The sequence below is a fragment of the Tupaia chinensis genome, unplaced genomic scaffold (genome assembly GCF_000334495.1).
Source record: "Tupaia chinensis unplaced genomic scaffold, TupChi_1.0 Scaffold140534_1, whole genome shotgun sequence".
NCBI lineage: Eukaryota > Metazoa > Chordata > Mammalia > Scandentia > Tupaiidae > Tupaia > Tupaia belangeri.
Window position 1 is genome coordinate 4922 of NW_006200409.1, and position 13024 is coordinate 17945.

General features: G+C 42.7%; 1 protein-coding gene across 6 annotated transcripts in view; it reads left to right on the forward strand.

Annotated features, from left to right (window-relative positions):
* Window positions 1–13024, forward strand: part of ABLIM1 (actin binding LIM protein 1) — a gene marked incomplete at its 5' end in the record, with an annotated part of 38902 nt that overhangs the window by 2800 nt on the left and 23078 nt on the right. For 5 of the 6 annotated variants that reach the window (XM_027766065.1, XM_027766069.1, XM_027766067.1 and 2 more), the window contains 2 exon segments: window positions 4056–4091; window positions 5991–6120. In XM_027766065.1, coding sequence (XP_027621866.1) covers window positions 4056–4091; window positions 5991–6120 — 166 coding nt within the window. 6 annotated transcript variants of the gene reach the window in all.

The window sequence follows — 13024 nt, forward strand, 5'->3', positions numbered from 1 at the left end:
GACAGATAAAATGAGGGAGGGAGGGTCTTCTGCAGGTGTTGGACTTGAGGTCAACTTTAAGTTTACACAGGGTCTTCAAAAAAAAAAAATCATGTAAAATGTGTATTGTATAAAAATACACACAGATTTCCATCTTTTTGCACCAAAATAAACTTGTACTTATTCCATTTTCCACTCACTTTTTGAAGTACCGTCATATTCATGGACTTATTTTTTTTAATTATTTCATTTAACTTTATTTATTATTATTATTAGTTTTCAGTTTTGGTCAGAGAGAGAGAGAGAGAGAGAGGGAAAGTGGTAAAGCAAGCCACCAGGTCTAGGACTTGAAACACAGTCGGCCACATAGGAGTCCAGCGCCTTTAACCACCATGCCACCTGCAAGCCCATATTCATGGACTTATAAAAAGAAAGATCACAATCTCTAAATTTTGGTAGCTATAGATTTCAGCATCTTGAGCTAGAATGTGCCAGAAAAGAAGAGATAGTGGGGCGGTTGTGTAGTACAGTTATGAGCCAAAGTTCTGCAACCAACTCACCTGGGTCTCAACAGGGATCACCATTTACTGGTTGTCTGACTTTGACCTTCAGACAGCCGATCTGATCCTATTAGGTCATTGGGAAAGCCATGAAATGTTTTTCTATGCGATGACTTTCCCACCATCCCAGTAGTTTCCTCATCTGGAGAACAGATAAGATAATCAAATCTACCTCACAGTGTGTGAGTCAGGATTCAGTAAACTAATCGATGTAAAGCAATGAGCCGAAGGCCAGATTCATAGAAAATATGCTGCAAATGGCAGCTGCTACTATTGTTACCTGTCCCTTTGAGCCTATCTATATTTTATATTGCCAAAGGGCATGTGCATTCACCAGAGAGGGAGAGAGAGAATGAGAAGCACCCCAGTGGAGATACTGTTCCGTAGTAGAGCATTCGACTGCAGGAATCTCCCCCCCCATGGGGGGTAGTCACACCATAATCCTGTTTCCTCCATTTCTGTATCCCATCAAGATCCTGGACACGCATGCACACATGTGCACGTGTTGGCATATTTTGCAGTCTCCTGGGCCCAAGACTGAACTGTAGTTGGCCATGTGGGGATCTGGCTCCTATAAAGCAGGGCTTAACCATTGCACTATGGGCCAGACCCTCTTCAGGCTTATTAATTCTCAGCCAGTAGATCTATCCCACTGCTGTGCCAGTCTCTCAGCCCCTTAGCGTCCTCGCTTCCGCATCCCATCCTTGGTTTGAAGGTTTCCTGGATCTCCTACTCATGTCTCACGGGTTTTGGTCTGTTTCCCCTAGACTTATTTTTTTAAACTGGAATCATCTGTAGACTGATTCAAGTTCACTCAGATGTTACCTAAGCAATTGACTCAGATTAACTGTTCAAGCAAGGTTTAGTCACACCTTCACACAGTGCTTGGAAGTCCTATGTGAAGAAAAGTTATGAAAATGTGGGAAAGCTGTTTGATTTGTTCTCAATTTATATATCTATCTATCTATCTATATATATATATATACACACACATTGCCATACTTTTATTTATTTATAATTACATATTGTCTCATTTATTTATTCATTCATTCATTTTTGAATCTGAGTTTTATTACAGAACATAGCTCTACATGGAAACCATCCCTTGGAAGTAATATTATTTTCATGTAGTGCCACCTAGTGGTTGTTTAGCTGTAGCTGCAGCTGCATCAACTCTCCAGTTGGAGGTTAATGGGCTTGGCTGGTTCTGCTGATAGTAAACCCCAGAGAGTTTCATTAGAGCACAAAGGGCAAGAGGAGATTTCTGGACAAAGTAGATAGGGGCTAGTGTTAGGAAAAGTGAGCGCAAATTTACTGGAGTTCAAATCATACAAGAATTTTTTGTCATTGTGGGTGTAGGGTGTCTGTGTGTGCACGTATGTGTGTATGTATTTGTGTGTGCTTCTCAGCAGCTCCATTTGGGGTAGTAAAACATCAAGCACTCATGAGTTGGAGTTTCATAATGAAAATTTCTGAGTTTGAAACCAGATTCTGACGTTTACTTTGAGGGAATTACTTACTTCAGTCTCCTTATCTTGGCACTCAAGATAGATAATGATGATACGTACTTGTGGGCTTTTCCGTAAGAATCATATAGGTATTTAGATTAGAATCAGATTGGCACGTAATAAGTGCTCAGCAAAAGTGCCAGCTGCTCTCGTAAACAGTGCTGCTACTTTCAAAACCCAGAATGATGACCTCTGGTTCTGTGTGGGGGATGAACCCTTGGATTAGAAGTCAGATTTATTAATGAACTCTTCCCCAACACGTAGATCATGCAACTGAGAAAGCTTTACACATTACTCTGTTACTTCCTCCATGAGTTATTAACACTTCTCTTTTTAAGCTCAGTTATTTATCTCTTCCATGAGACAAAGAGGTGGTAACAGAGAACATCTGCGCCTCCAACAGAGTCCCAGTCCACCTCCATCCCCAGCTAGCGTGTGTACCCGACGCATTCGGGGAGATCTGCCGGACCCCTCACATGTGGGTCAGCCCTGCAGAGCACCACACTCCACTGTCATGCCAGTGTCCAGGCCTGTGTTAACCCTTCCTTTATAGACTCAATACATTACCATTTTATGAAAACTGGAGGAGTGGGAACCAGCAGTTAGCGTAATGGCTATGTCACTGGATTCCCACGTAGTCGACTGCGGTTCGTGTCCCGGACCCGGTGGCTTAAAACTCACGCCGGGCGCGTGTGCGTGCGTGCCCAAGATCCCGAGAGGAGAATGGAGGAGAAGGGATTGCGGCGTGACCATCCCCCCTGGGGGGTAATTTCTCGCTTTCTGTCTCTATGTCTCTCTCTGTCTGTCTGGCGAGCGCACGCGCCCTACAGTGAAAATCTCTCTCAAAAAAAAAAAAAAAAAAAACTGGAGGAGTAAGCTTGATTCAGTACAGCCATTTGTGTCTCTAGAACACCTGGTTCCTGCCCTCAAGGAGCCTATCATCACCTGCTAAGATGCCCTAGTGCCAGGCTGCAGCTACAGGCCAGACCTTGAGCCCAGACCATCGGGACTGGGAAAGTCCAGAATGCAAGAGGCCACTAACTTACCGTAAATAAAAGGAAAAGGGCAAATTCTTAAACTGAAAAATTCCCCCCCTCCCCCCCTGTCTGCTCTCTGGAATGCTGTGCTTGTATGTTAATTGCAAGCATTTCACTCATTCATTCAGAAGATATTTATTACATACCAAATATGTGCTAAAAGCTCCTCTAGTCCCTGGGAGTACATAGTTGTAAACACGGAGCCCCTCCCCCCACCCCGAAGGAGCTTGCAGTGCCATGTGGAAGACACCAAACAGATGTGATGTAATTCTTCAGGGCAGTAACGCTGTGAGGGAAAATGAAGCAGAGTGAGGAGAATGTGCCAGCGGCTGGGTTGCTCCTGTAAGCAGGAGGGTCATGGGGGAGCCATGTGCAATGCATCTGAGCAGAGACCTCTCTGGAATGGGGAGTGAGCCCTGCAGGTATCTGGGTGAAAAGCACTGGTGGAGGAGACAGCCCTTGCAAATGTCCTGAGGGCAGAGAGGGCTTGACCTCCGATGGCCCCCAAGGAGCCCGTGTACCTGCAGGACGGAAGCCAGAGGTCAACGAGGTGACCAGGCCGGATGCCACATGCGTGGTCATCACGTCCTATTGAACTATTTTCAGTGATTAGTGTGGTTGTCGTTTAGGCAACAACCATGATGGCAAAATTCTATTTCAGTAGACGCTATACATCATAATAGGAAAATGAGCATAGTTTGAATATATAGGGGGAAGTAGTTCCGGTATGTCTGGCTTCGTCACTGAAAGCATCGCACCGTATTTATTAAAACCATAGTTCTTGGGTAGAGATGTGCACTCGCATCTCCAGGAGCGCTGTCAGAGATTACTTGTCTGAGCTCCGTCACAGACCTCCTAAAGGCGTCGGCACGTGTGTTTGGGATTGTGGCCCACTGACTGTGATAAGCAAGTCTAGTTAAAACAAGTAAAGAGTTAACATAGTGACGCTACATTCTTTTTTATTTTTCTAGTCTCCAAGGACTTTGTCTCCTACTCCATCAGCAGAAGTAAGTACCATTTGGAACCATTATATCTTTATTTTTTATAATTTACCAAAGGTCATGTATGCTTGCCAGGAAGAAACAGAGAGGGAGAAAGAGAGAGTGAGAAAACACCTGCCATGGGGGTGGTCACACAGCAATCCCTTTGCCTCCATTTTTCCCTCCTTTTGAGATCTTTTTTATATAATTGAAGTGATTTTAGGGGGCCTGTATAGTTTGAGATAGTAAAAACTCCATAGTCTTTTCATGGTTTGTGCTTGAATGCTATGAATCATTTCTTTGTATTAGTATTCTGATCATTTACCACTGACGTTCTGAAGAATTAAGCTCTATTCTTGACCACTTGTAATGATGACACACTTTATCTGGAGACTTTTTCTTTTATTTTTGCCTTTATTTAATTAATTAGTTTTTTAAAGTTTATTCATCATCATCATTATTATTAATTTGCTATAGGGCACATGCATTCACCACAGAGAGAGGGGGAAAGTGAGAAAGCAAGCTGCCAGGTCCAGAATTCAAAACATGGTGGGCCATGTGGGAGTCCAGTACCTTAACCACCACATTACCTGCTGGCCCCTTAATTTATCTTTATAGTCAACTAGGATCAAGCCAAAATTTCCTTGCTCTTTGCTCTCAAATTACACAACGCTGTGATATTGAGGTTTTAATTGAGTCATTATTCATGCATGCTTTCAAATATTTCATTTTTATTGTGTTAGTAAAATCTTCATAGGATGAGAAAATCCAAAAATTCAAAATATTTTTTTGTATTCGTCCAATTTTCTTGACAGTTATTTTGCGTTTGCGTGCGTATGGCTTTTTGTGCTTATTACGTCATATGTTCTTTTTTCTAGGTTTGAACATAGGGGATGTATTAGTGGTGCTTTATATTCCGTTGAACTGATAGGTCATTATTCTTAATTATCCCCCAATTTTTTGAGCATGTAATACTCTGCCTTTATTAACAATGGTATTATTAAAATATTTTAATATATTACCCCTTTGGAAGAGCATTTTAAATGATTTCCTTGGATTGTGTGTTCCAAGGTGAGAAGAATTACTGTTTTAAGGCAACTATCGATCTGTTCTCCGGGAGAACCAGCTGAAATGTCACCAGATAAATGCAGCAAACATTTCAAGCTGGTGATCACAGCAAGGGGAGGCTAGATGTGAAGCAGAATCTGCCTGTATTGGCTACACTCCTGCTTGGAGTCTTGGTTCTACCTTAGTGGGGAAAGATGGTAATACCATGTGGTTGCCTTCCTTCCTCTTATGTGGATCTCAGAACCCACGTGTGTCTGTGGACACACTTTGTGAAACTGAAAAACAGCACTGCGAGAATGCAGGCATAGGAATTATGACCTCTTTTCCTAGAGCTCTATCACTTCTAGAGTTTATAAATTGTTTTCCACTGCCAGAGGGCTTGTGCTTTCTCCAGATAGAAACAGAGAGGGAGAGAGGGGGAGATAAAGCATCTCCCCCCGACCCCATGAGAGTGTGGTCACCCTGCAGTCCCTTCTCCATTTCTCCACTCTGTTGGGATTTGATGCATGTACCCACATGTACCTGGCTTTTTTTTTTTTTTCAAGCCACCAGGGCCAGGATTTGAACCCTGATTAAACATTGTGGGATCTGGCTCCTTTAGTTGCAAAGCTGGAGGGTCATCCCTGAAGTTTCTAATTTTGCATCTTAAAATTTTAATGAATACAAGTTCTGTAGGATTTGAACAAAACACATTAGCCACAGAATGTGCATTTGCATACATATTTATGGACTATGGCCTAAAAAAATACATGAACAAGTAGACTGGATAGTTCCTCCATTTGTGGAACTTGGTTCTGCTTAAGCAGGATGATAATGTGAGTGTGGTTTTTGCTTACACATTTCCATGTTTGTTTCCAGGGGTACCAGGACATTCGGGACCGGATGATCCACCGGTCCACTAGCCAGGGCTCCATCAACTCCCCTGTGTACAGCCGCCACAGTTACACTCCAACCACGTCTCGCTCTCCCCAGCATTTCCACAGACCTGGTAAGGGTGTCTACTCCTGGCGTTCATTGTATGGCAAGGCTATATGACTGTATGATTTTTCTTCCCACTCTGGATCTAAATCTTTCTACCATTCTCCCAGAGCAAAAATGAAAACTGGAATCCAACTCTATTTGATGTCTTATCTTTCCTTGAAACATTGTAATCATGTACAGCTATGTTCATTACGGTTTATTAAATAATTGCATCTTGCCAGTGACATACCGGAAGCAAAGGAGCTATTTATTTTTAGATTTGACAAAAATCTCCTCACTTTGAGACTTAAAATGAAGATCTCCCAAAGAAAATATTGTGTGCGTTTTGTGGGCATAGCAGCATCATCTGACTCCAGTAGTAGCCATTGAGATCCAGGTCCCCCTTATCTGGGCACATGGTGTGACTAAGCATGCTTGGTTAAGCACCTTCTAGGAAGAGGGCTCAGGGTTGTACTAGATAACTTCGGAGATCCCTTCCAAACCCAAGTAAGGTTTTGAATCAGACTTGGAAAACACAGAACATCAGAGACATGCGGTGATAGAGGGTATCGCATAGTAACAGACCAGAGTGGCCTTTACCTGCAGAGAACATTCTCCCTATGGCTACCAGTGGGCATTTTATGTGTGTAGAAGCAGAGGAATGGAGATCCCAGCTCAGATTCAAAATTTCCTGAAAAGCAAACTCACAGGAAAATTTTGGTCATGTAACAGACTCAGTGGTGATGATGTTTGTCTATGAAGACTTCATTTTAAGCTTTTTGCTTCCGGACAAAGAGTTGATGAGCAATCCCCCATTCAAATGCTAACTTATTTTATAAAATATACAGGAAATAAAACCAAGAGAAAGTAACAGAATATAAAAAGGCCATATTCTTTTAAAGTCATGGATTTAACATGTACAGAAGATTGAAACTATTCGATCCATCAGTAACGTGTAATTTTTTTCCAGGCTTATAAGTATTTACTCAGTATTTACTGAATGATAGTAAATTAAAATCTTCACAAATTTTCCTTTTCTTTTCCTTATTGTTTTTGTTATTTTTTTAATGTGCAACTATGTTCATTTTGCTCATGCCCAGACGTGGGTCTCGATTTAAACCTTGGTCTGGGTGATAAGAAATGCTTGATGTCACCACCCTGCATAGCTGTGTCATTGTCAAAGTGGCATGGAGTTATAGCATTGTTGTTCCAGAGGCCCCTGAATGGTGAGGGAGTGGTCAGATGGAAACCCTGTTTCCCTAGTAACACGTGACCTTAGAGCCCTAAGAAGTGTCTATCTGCTCCCACGTTGGTCTGCCCATAGGTTTTAGAACTCTCCCATTCTCCTCCTTTCTCAATATATTACGTAGCTATGTGAGGCCAATTGTTAGGCTTTACAATGATCTTTTGAGGTATACCCTTCCAAAGCAAAACTAGTGGTATTGTGCTGGAAGACCTGAGATCCAAACAGAAACCCTTGTTTTAGATGCCAGATGACAACTCCAGTGCCTGATGACTGGCTTTAGCTTGAATGGTCCTTCCTTCCTCCGAGGCAGCCGAGTTCCTAGTCCCCTGTGCTGCTGTGGTGCAATTTCAGGATCCTAAGTAACTCAGGATTCCAGATAGGTTTCCCTTCTGCGCAGGCGAAGTAAAGGGAAACTTCCGGTGGGATATGTTTGGAGCTGAAAAAAAGAATCTGATCCTGCACATATATACAACTTTTCAAATTTCTTGAAATAATTGTCTCTCTTTTAAACATGTGTTTCAGAGTGTTCTGTTTTGTCAGGTGCTTTTTAAAACAGCTATTGTTAAATGACGTGCCCGGTACTGGTTTAACAATAGCGGGCATCCTCCTGACGGGACGTCCTGGTGACCATTCCGTCTCACCAAAGCCATTTATTCTCAGAGACTGACTGTACCGCCTGAACCTATTTGTAACATCTCCCCACGTTGCCTAACTCTTAGCAGGTGCATCCTTAACCCTTTTTCCTTCCTCCTTTTTCAGACTCCTGATGAATGTTCGTTATTGTTTCCCCCCTTTGGAACAATGCCGCTTTCCCTGCTCCTGTGTTAATTTCTGTTCTTCTTTTCTGTCTCCGCCTTGCCCTGCCCCCGGCTCCTTGCCGCACAGAGCTCTTGTCTCCTGGTGCGCAGAGGGTGTCCTACCTGCGCACCAGCAGCCTCAGCTCCACCCACAGCGACTCCCGCCCCAACCCCCCCTTCAGACACCACTTCATTCCCCATATCAAAGGTAAGGAGGCAGGCTTTCCTAGGCAGCACCCTGCATAGTGGAGATTTATTAGCACCTTGGGGAAGCTAATAAGGTGTATCTCCAAGAACTAGCGCGAGCTTTTGACCTCTCAGCATGCCTGCGTGTGTCATGACCAAGCCCCGTGGCTGTCTTAGAACTGGCATAGCGTCTCTCCTTAGGAGAAGTATGTCATTTCTAAGGGCTCTAGATGAAGAAACAGGAAGTATATTTCAGACCAAGATGTTTCTACCACTTAGATAACTATATATTACTATTTTGTTTTTGTTTCGTGTCAAAAGCAAAATGTAATATATAATCAGAGTGTTTTCCTGGGTTTGATATGCAGTAGGTCTCAGCAGAACCCAACTGTATTTAGTAACAAATTTCTAAACGGTGAGAAGTCATTTAATATGTGAATATGTTTGGGCAGCATAAAAAGGGCTATGGGAATGTAACTGAAATTTCTTTTTGACCCAACTCTCAGAGTAGTCTCCTTTCGATCTGTCCTCATCTCCTCATGATGAAGAAGGAAAGCTTGGCTTTCTGTTTTCTGTGCCTGCTCCCCCCGCTCCGCTCCGTGGCTCTCCTGCTGTTATCCTGTCAATCTTGCTACCGTGGCAGACCTCAGCTGGGGCGCTCCATGTCTTTGGGGAGACAAGAGCCCTGAAGAGGTTATGAAACAGCCATAATTTGAAATAAATATGAGCTCCCAGAGGGGTGCTAACTTTTTCCGTAGTCTTGATTTGAACCAAATTAACCAACAAAAATAGCTGGAGGAGGAAGGAGGAAGCGAGCACAGATGTTATCGAGGGTCTTAAAACAGTCCTCAAGGATTCTCACCCTGTGTTCCAGTGCTCGCTTCACTGACGCGTCAAGTGAGGAGGCTACTGTGCTAGTTTACCAAACTTGTATGGCCCGTCTACCCAGGCTTTTTTTCTTTTTGCTTATTTGGATTTTTGAGCAACTCAGTCGTAAGACGTAGACATACTACACTTGCCAGCATGCAGTTGTCTTATGAAGTTGCCATTCCGGTGTTTGGTATGCCTTGAGATAATATTGCTGTGTGTCCATTGAAGATGCACACCATGTGCTATTCGTACCTGTTTTGTTAAGGCAGGGCACTTTCTAAAATGCTTGACAGATTATTTTAAATGATTAGTGCTAATTATATTTAAGGAGAATTTTTATCATCTAAAAGTTAAGATATTTTAGAGAATATTTGTAAACTAGAAAGGAATTTTTGGGAGAAAAAGGTAAACTGTGTATTTTTTCTTTTTTTTTTTGAAGAGGTTTTTTTCTGTAGGGCACGTGCACTCCCTAGACAGACGGAGCTAGACAGAGACACAGAAAGCGAGAAATCCCCCCCAGGGGGGATGGCCACACCGCAATCCCTTCTCCTCCATTCTCCTCTCGGGATCTTGGGCACACATACACATGCGCCCGTTGTGAGTTTTAACCCACCAGGTCTGGGATGTGAACCACGGTCAACTACATAGGAGTCCAGTGACATTGCCATTACACTAACTGCTGGTCCCTCAACTGTGTATTTTAAAGAGACTTTAATATGGCAACCCTTGGCCAAATTAAGGTTTTGTTTATTTCTCACTTCAAGAGAAAATGCATTTTTCATTCCTTAAAAAAGTAATCTATCTTATTTGATTATTATATGTTTCCTCTTTCAAAGAGATATTTTTGTAGAAAGAAAAGTGTCCTGGGTCCTACAAAGTTATATAGGGGGAGGGGCATCAAAATTTCCTGGAATATTTGTCTCATAAAAAAAACTATGCATGGATTTCAAAAACTTTTGTACCAAAATAAACTTACATCTTCATTCCACTTTTCTACAAACTTTTGAAGTCCCCTCATACCAAGTTTATAAGTTTAGACAATTAATACATCTGGGAATACCAAAGCCTAGAGATACCTTGTGTCTGTGAGTGGCCAAGTAGAGAGATGGAAAGCCCACAGGCACTGCAATCCCAGGTTTGAACGTCATCTCTGCACTTGCTAGTCGTATGATCTTGAGTTGTTCACTTCTCCTTTTGAGAGCCACTTGCCTCATCTATAAATTGGGAATGATGAGGCTCATCTCCCAGTCATTAGGGTGTGTGGAGGTGACGTGTCCAGGTGTGTAGTGCACCGCGGTCAGCGTGGTCTCCTACAGGACTCGTGACTGCATCACTCCATTCGCTCGTCACAGCATCCAGGTGATGCAGGCCCAGTGAGGAGATCTAGCAGCTGACGACCTGGTTCACTGGCTGAGCACTCACAGCGAGGAAGTGACCGTCCTTGGGCGAGACTCAGGCCTCTTCCTTACTCGTGCTTGGTCATGTTAGCTGCATGTGTTTCAGTATAAATATATGTGAAAAGAAACTCTAAAGGAAACTTTTATTTTCCATCTTTTTGTAACCAGAAAATGACATTCTTATTGAGACTAAGACAAAGAACTAATCATTTAAATTACAGAATTTAAATTAATATATTTTTCTTTTCAATAGAACAATCAAATAATTATGAGAGTCATAGTACCTTAATAGTGCTTTATTAAAGATGTAGTTTCATGGGCTAGCCCATGGTGTGGTGGTTAAGGCAGTTAGATCCCACATGGCCAACTGTGCGGTTTGAGTCCTGGACCCCACAGCTTTAGAAACACACCAAGCACATGTATGTATATGCCCAAAATCCTGAAAAGAGGCAGAAAATGGAGGAGGAGCTATAGCAGCGAGACCATTCCCCTTCCCCAGCTCTGGCGAACACATACGCACTCTGGCAAATTAGTTTTTTTAATGCAGGTATACATCCTTCCCTGTGTTCAGCCAGAATTTGTAGTTTTTTACACAAATATTAGTGGTTTAAATGGTAAAACATTAGCCCAAGGGGAATTAGTGTGACCTTCAACTAATCATTGAAAACATCCAACAGTCTCTCTCCCTTTCTCTTTATACCGAATATGTGACTGTAGTTCATGTGAAATAGTCTATATACTTAAGATACAAAATATAATGTACATAACAGTATATGCTTATCTTGAAAACAAATGGATTTTTTGCTAACCAAAAAAATAAATCATGGGGAATTTGTACATGAAAGATATTGTTTAGAAGCCTGATACAGATATTTGAATAGCTAAATGCTGATTCTCTAAGAAATTGCTTCTTAGTTATTTTGAAAAACATGGATGGCCTCTCCAGCTCTTGGGAATGTCAGAAGGGAGAAACTGTATGGCCATTTGAAAAACATTGCCAAGGTATCTAGAACAGAGCCATGTCCCGGGTATTCTATGGCCCTTCATTTGCGTGTTTACTTTTTATCTTGATGCTTTTCTTGTGCTCTTGGGGTGGCTTTTTTTTTTTCTTTTTTTAGAGGTTTTGCTTTAGAGCATGATGTACGCTCACTGAAGAGAGACAGAAACAGTAAGAGGAAAAGTGAGAAATCACTCCCCAGTGGGGATGGCCACGCTGCAATCCCTCCCCTTTCATACTCCTCCCAGGATTTTGGGCATGTTTGCACACATGCCTAGCGTAAGTTACAAGCCACCAAGTTCAAGACTCGAACCATGGGCAGATACGTGGGAGTCCAGCTGCATAATCACTATACCATCTGCTGACCCAGCAGGTTTTTTTAAATGAACGTGAGGTGGGAAGTGAAGTATAACCCAGGATAGGGTACACATCTCAGGTGTGCATAGACGCAGTCTCTCCAGCAGCCAGAAGCCCAGCCCCCCATTACCTAACCCACTTCCTGGTCCTTGTTTCTGCTGCATGTGTCCCAGACCCCCAGGATTCCCTGAGCTGGGGATGCCTGCATGGTATACAGCCAAGATGCACGTCAGACTTGTCTCCACTTCACAGGCTTCCCCATCCATTCTCTGTGATGTTCCTCTTATTTTGGGGTGTGTTTTTATTCCTGTTCTCCAACCTTCTTTGCAGTCTCATTCTAGATTTGTTAATATGTTGCTGGGCCATTTGGACTTCATGCCTAGAGATCTGGGGAGAAAAAGAAAAAGTTTTGGTTTTATTTTGGACTTTGTGTGGTGTCTGCCAACTTTCTCTTCCTTCCCCTTTGAAATACTGCTAGACGTTATATCCTGTGTCCGTGAAGTATATATTCTATTTGTCAACAAGAGGGCTACATATGTGAAGTCTCTTTGAAATCAATCTTCCTTATTTTGCAATAGATGAGAGTGACTATGATACTAACATATGATGCTTGCTGGAGGAAATTGTAGTTCTTTTAGAGGAGAATCAGCAATCTTGGTCACAGAATTATAAATTCTGCCAACTGGTCTTAAGGCCCCCTCAAGATAGACACTTAACTATAAACCGTTAGAGTCCAGGGACCAGCAGTTAGCATAATGGCTATGGCACTGGACTCCCATGTAGTCAACCGCAGTTTGAGTCCTGGACCCGGCGGCTTAAACTCATGCCGGGCACATGTGTGTGCGTATGTGTGCCCAAGATCCTGAGAGGAGAATGGAGGAGGAGGGATAGCGGCATGGTCATCCCCCCTGGGGGGGCGATTTCTCACGTTCTGTCTCTCTGTCTCTGTCTCTCTGGCGAGCACACGTGCCCTATAGCAAAAACCTCTCAAAAAAAAAAAAAAAACACCATTGGAGTCCAGAAAATAGGATTGTGTTCTAGCAGGTTCCCACCATGGAATGTATACTTCCGTTTCTAGTCAC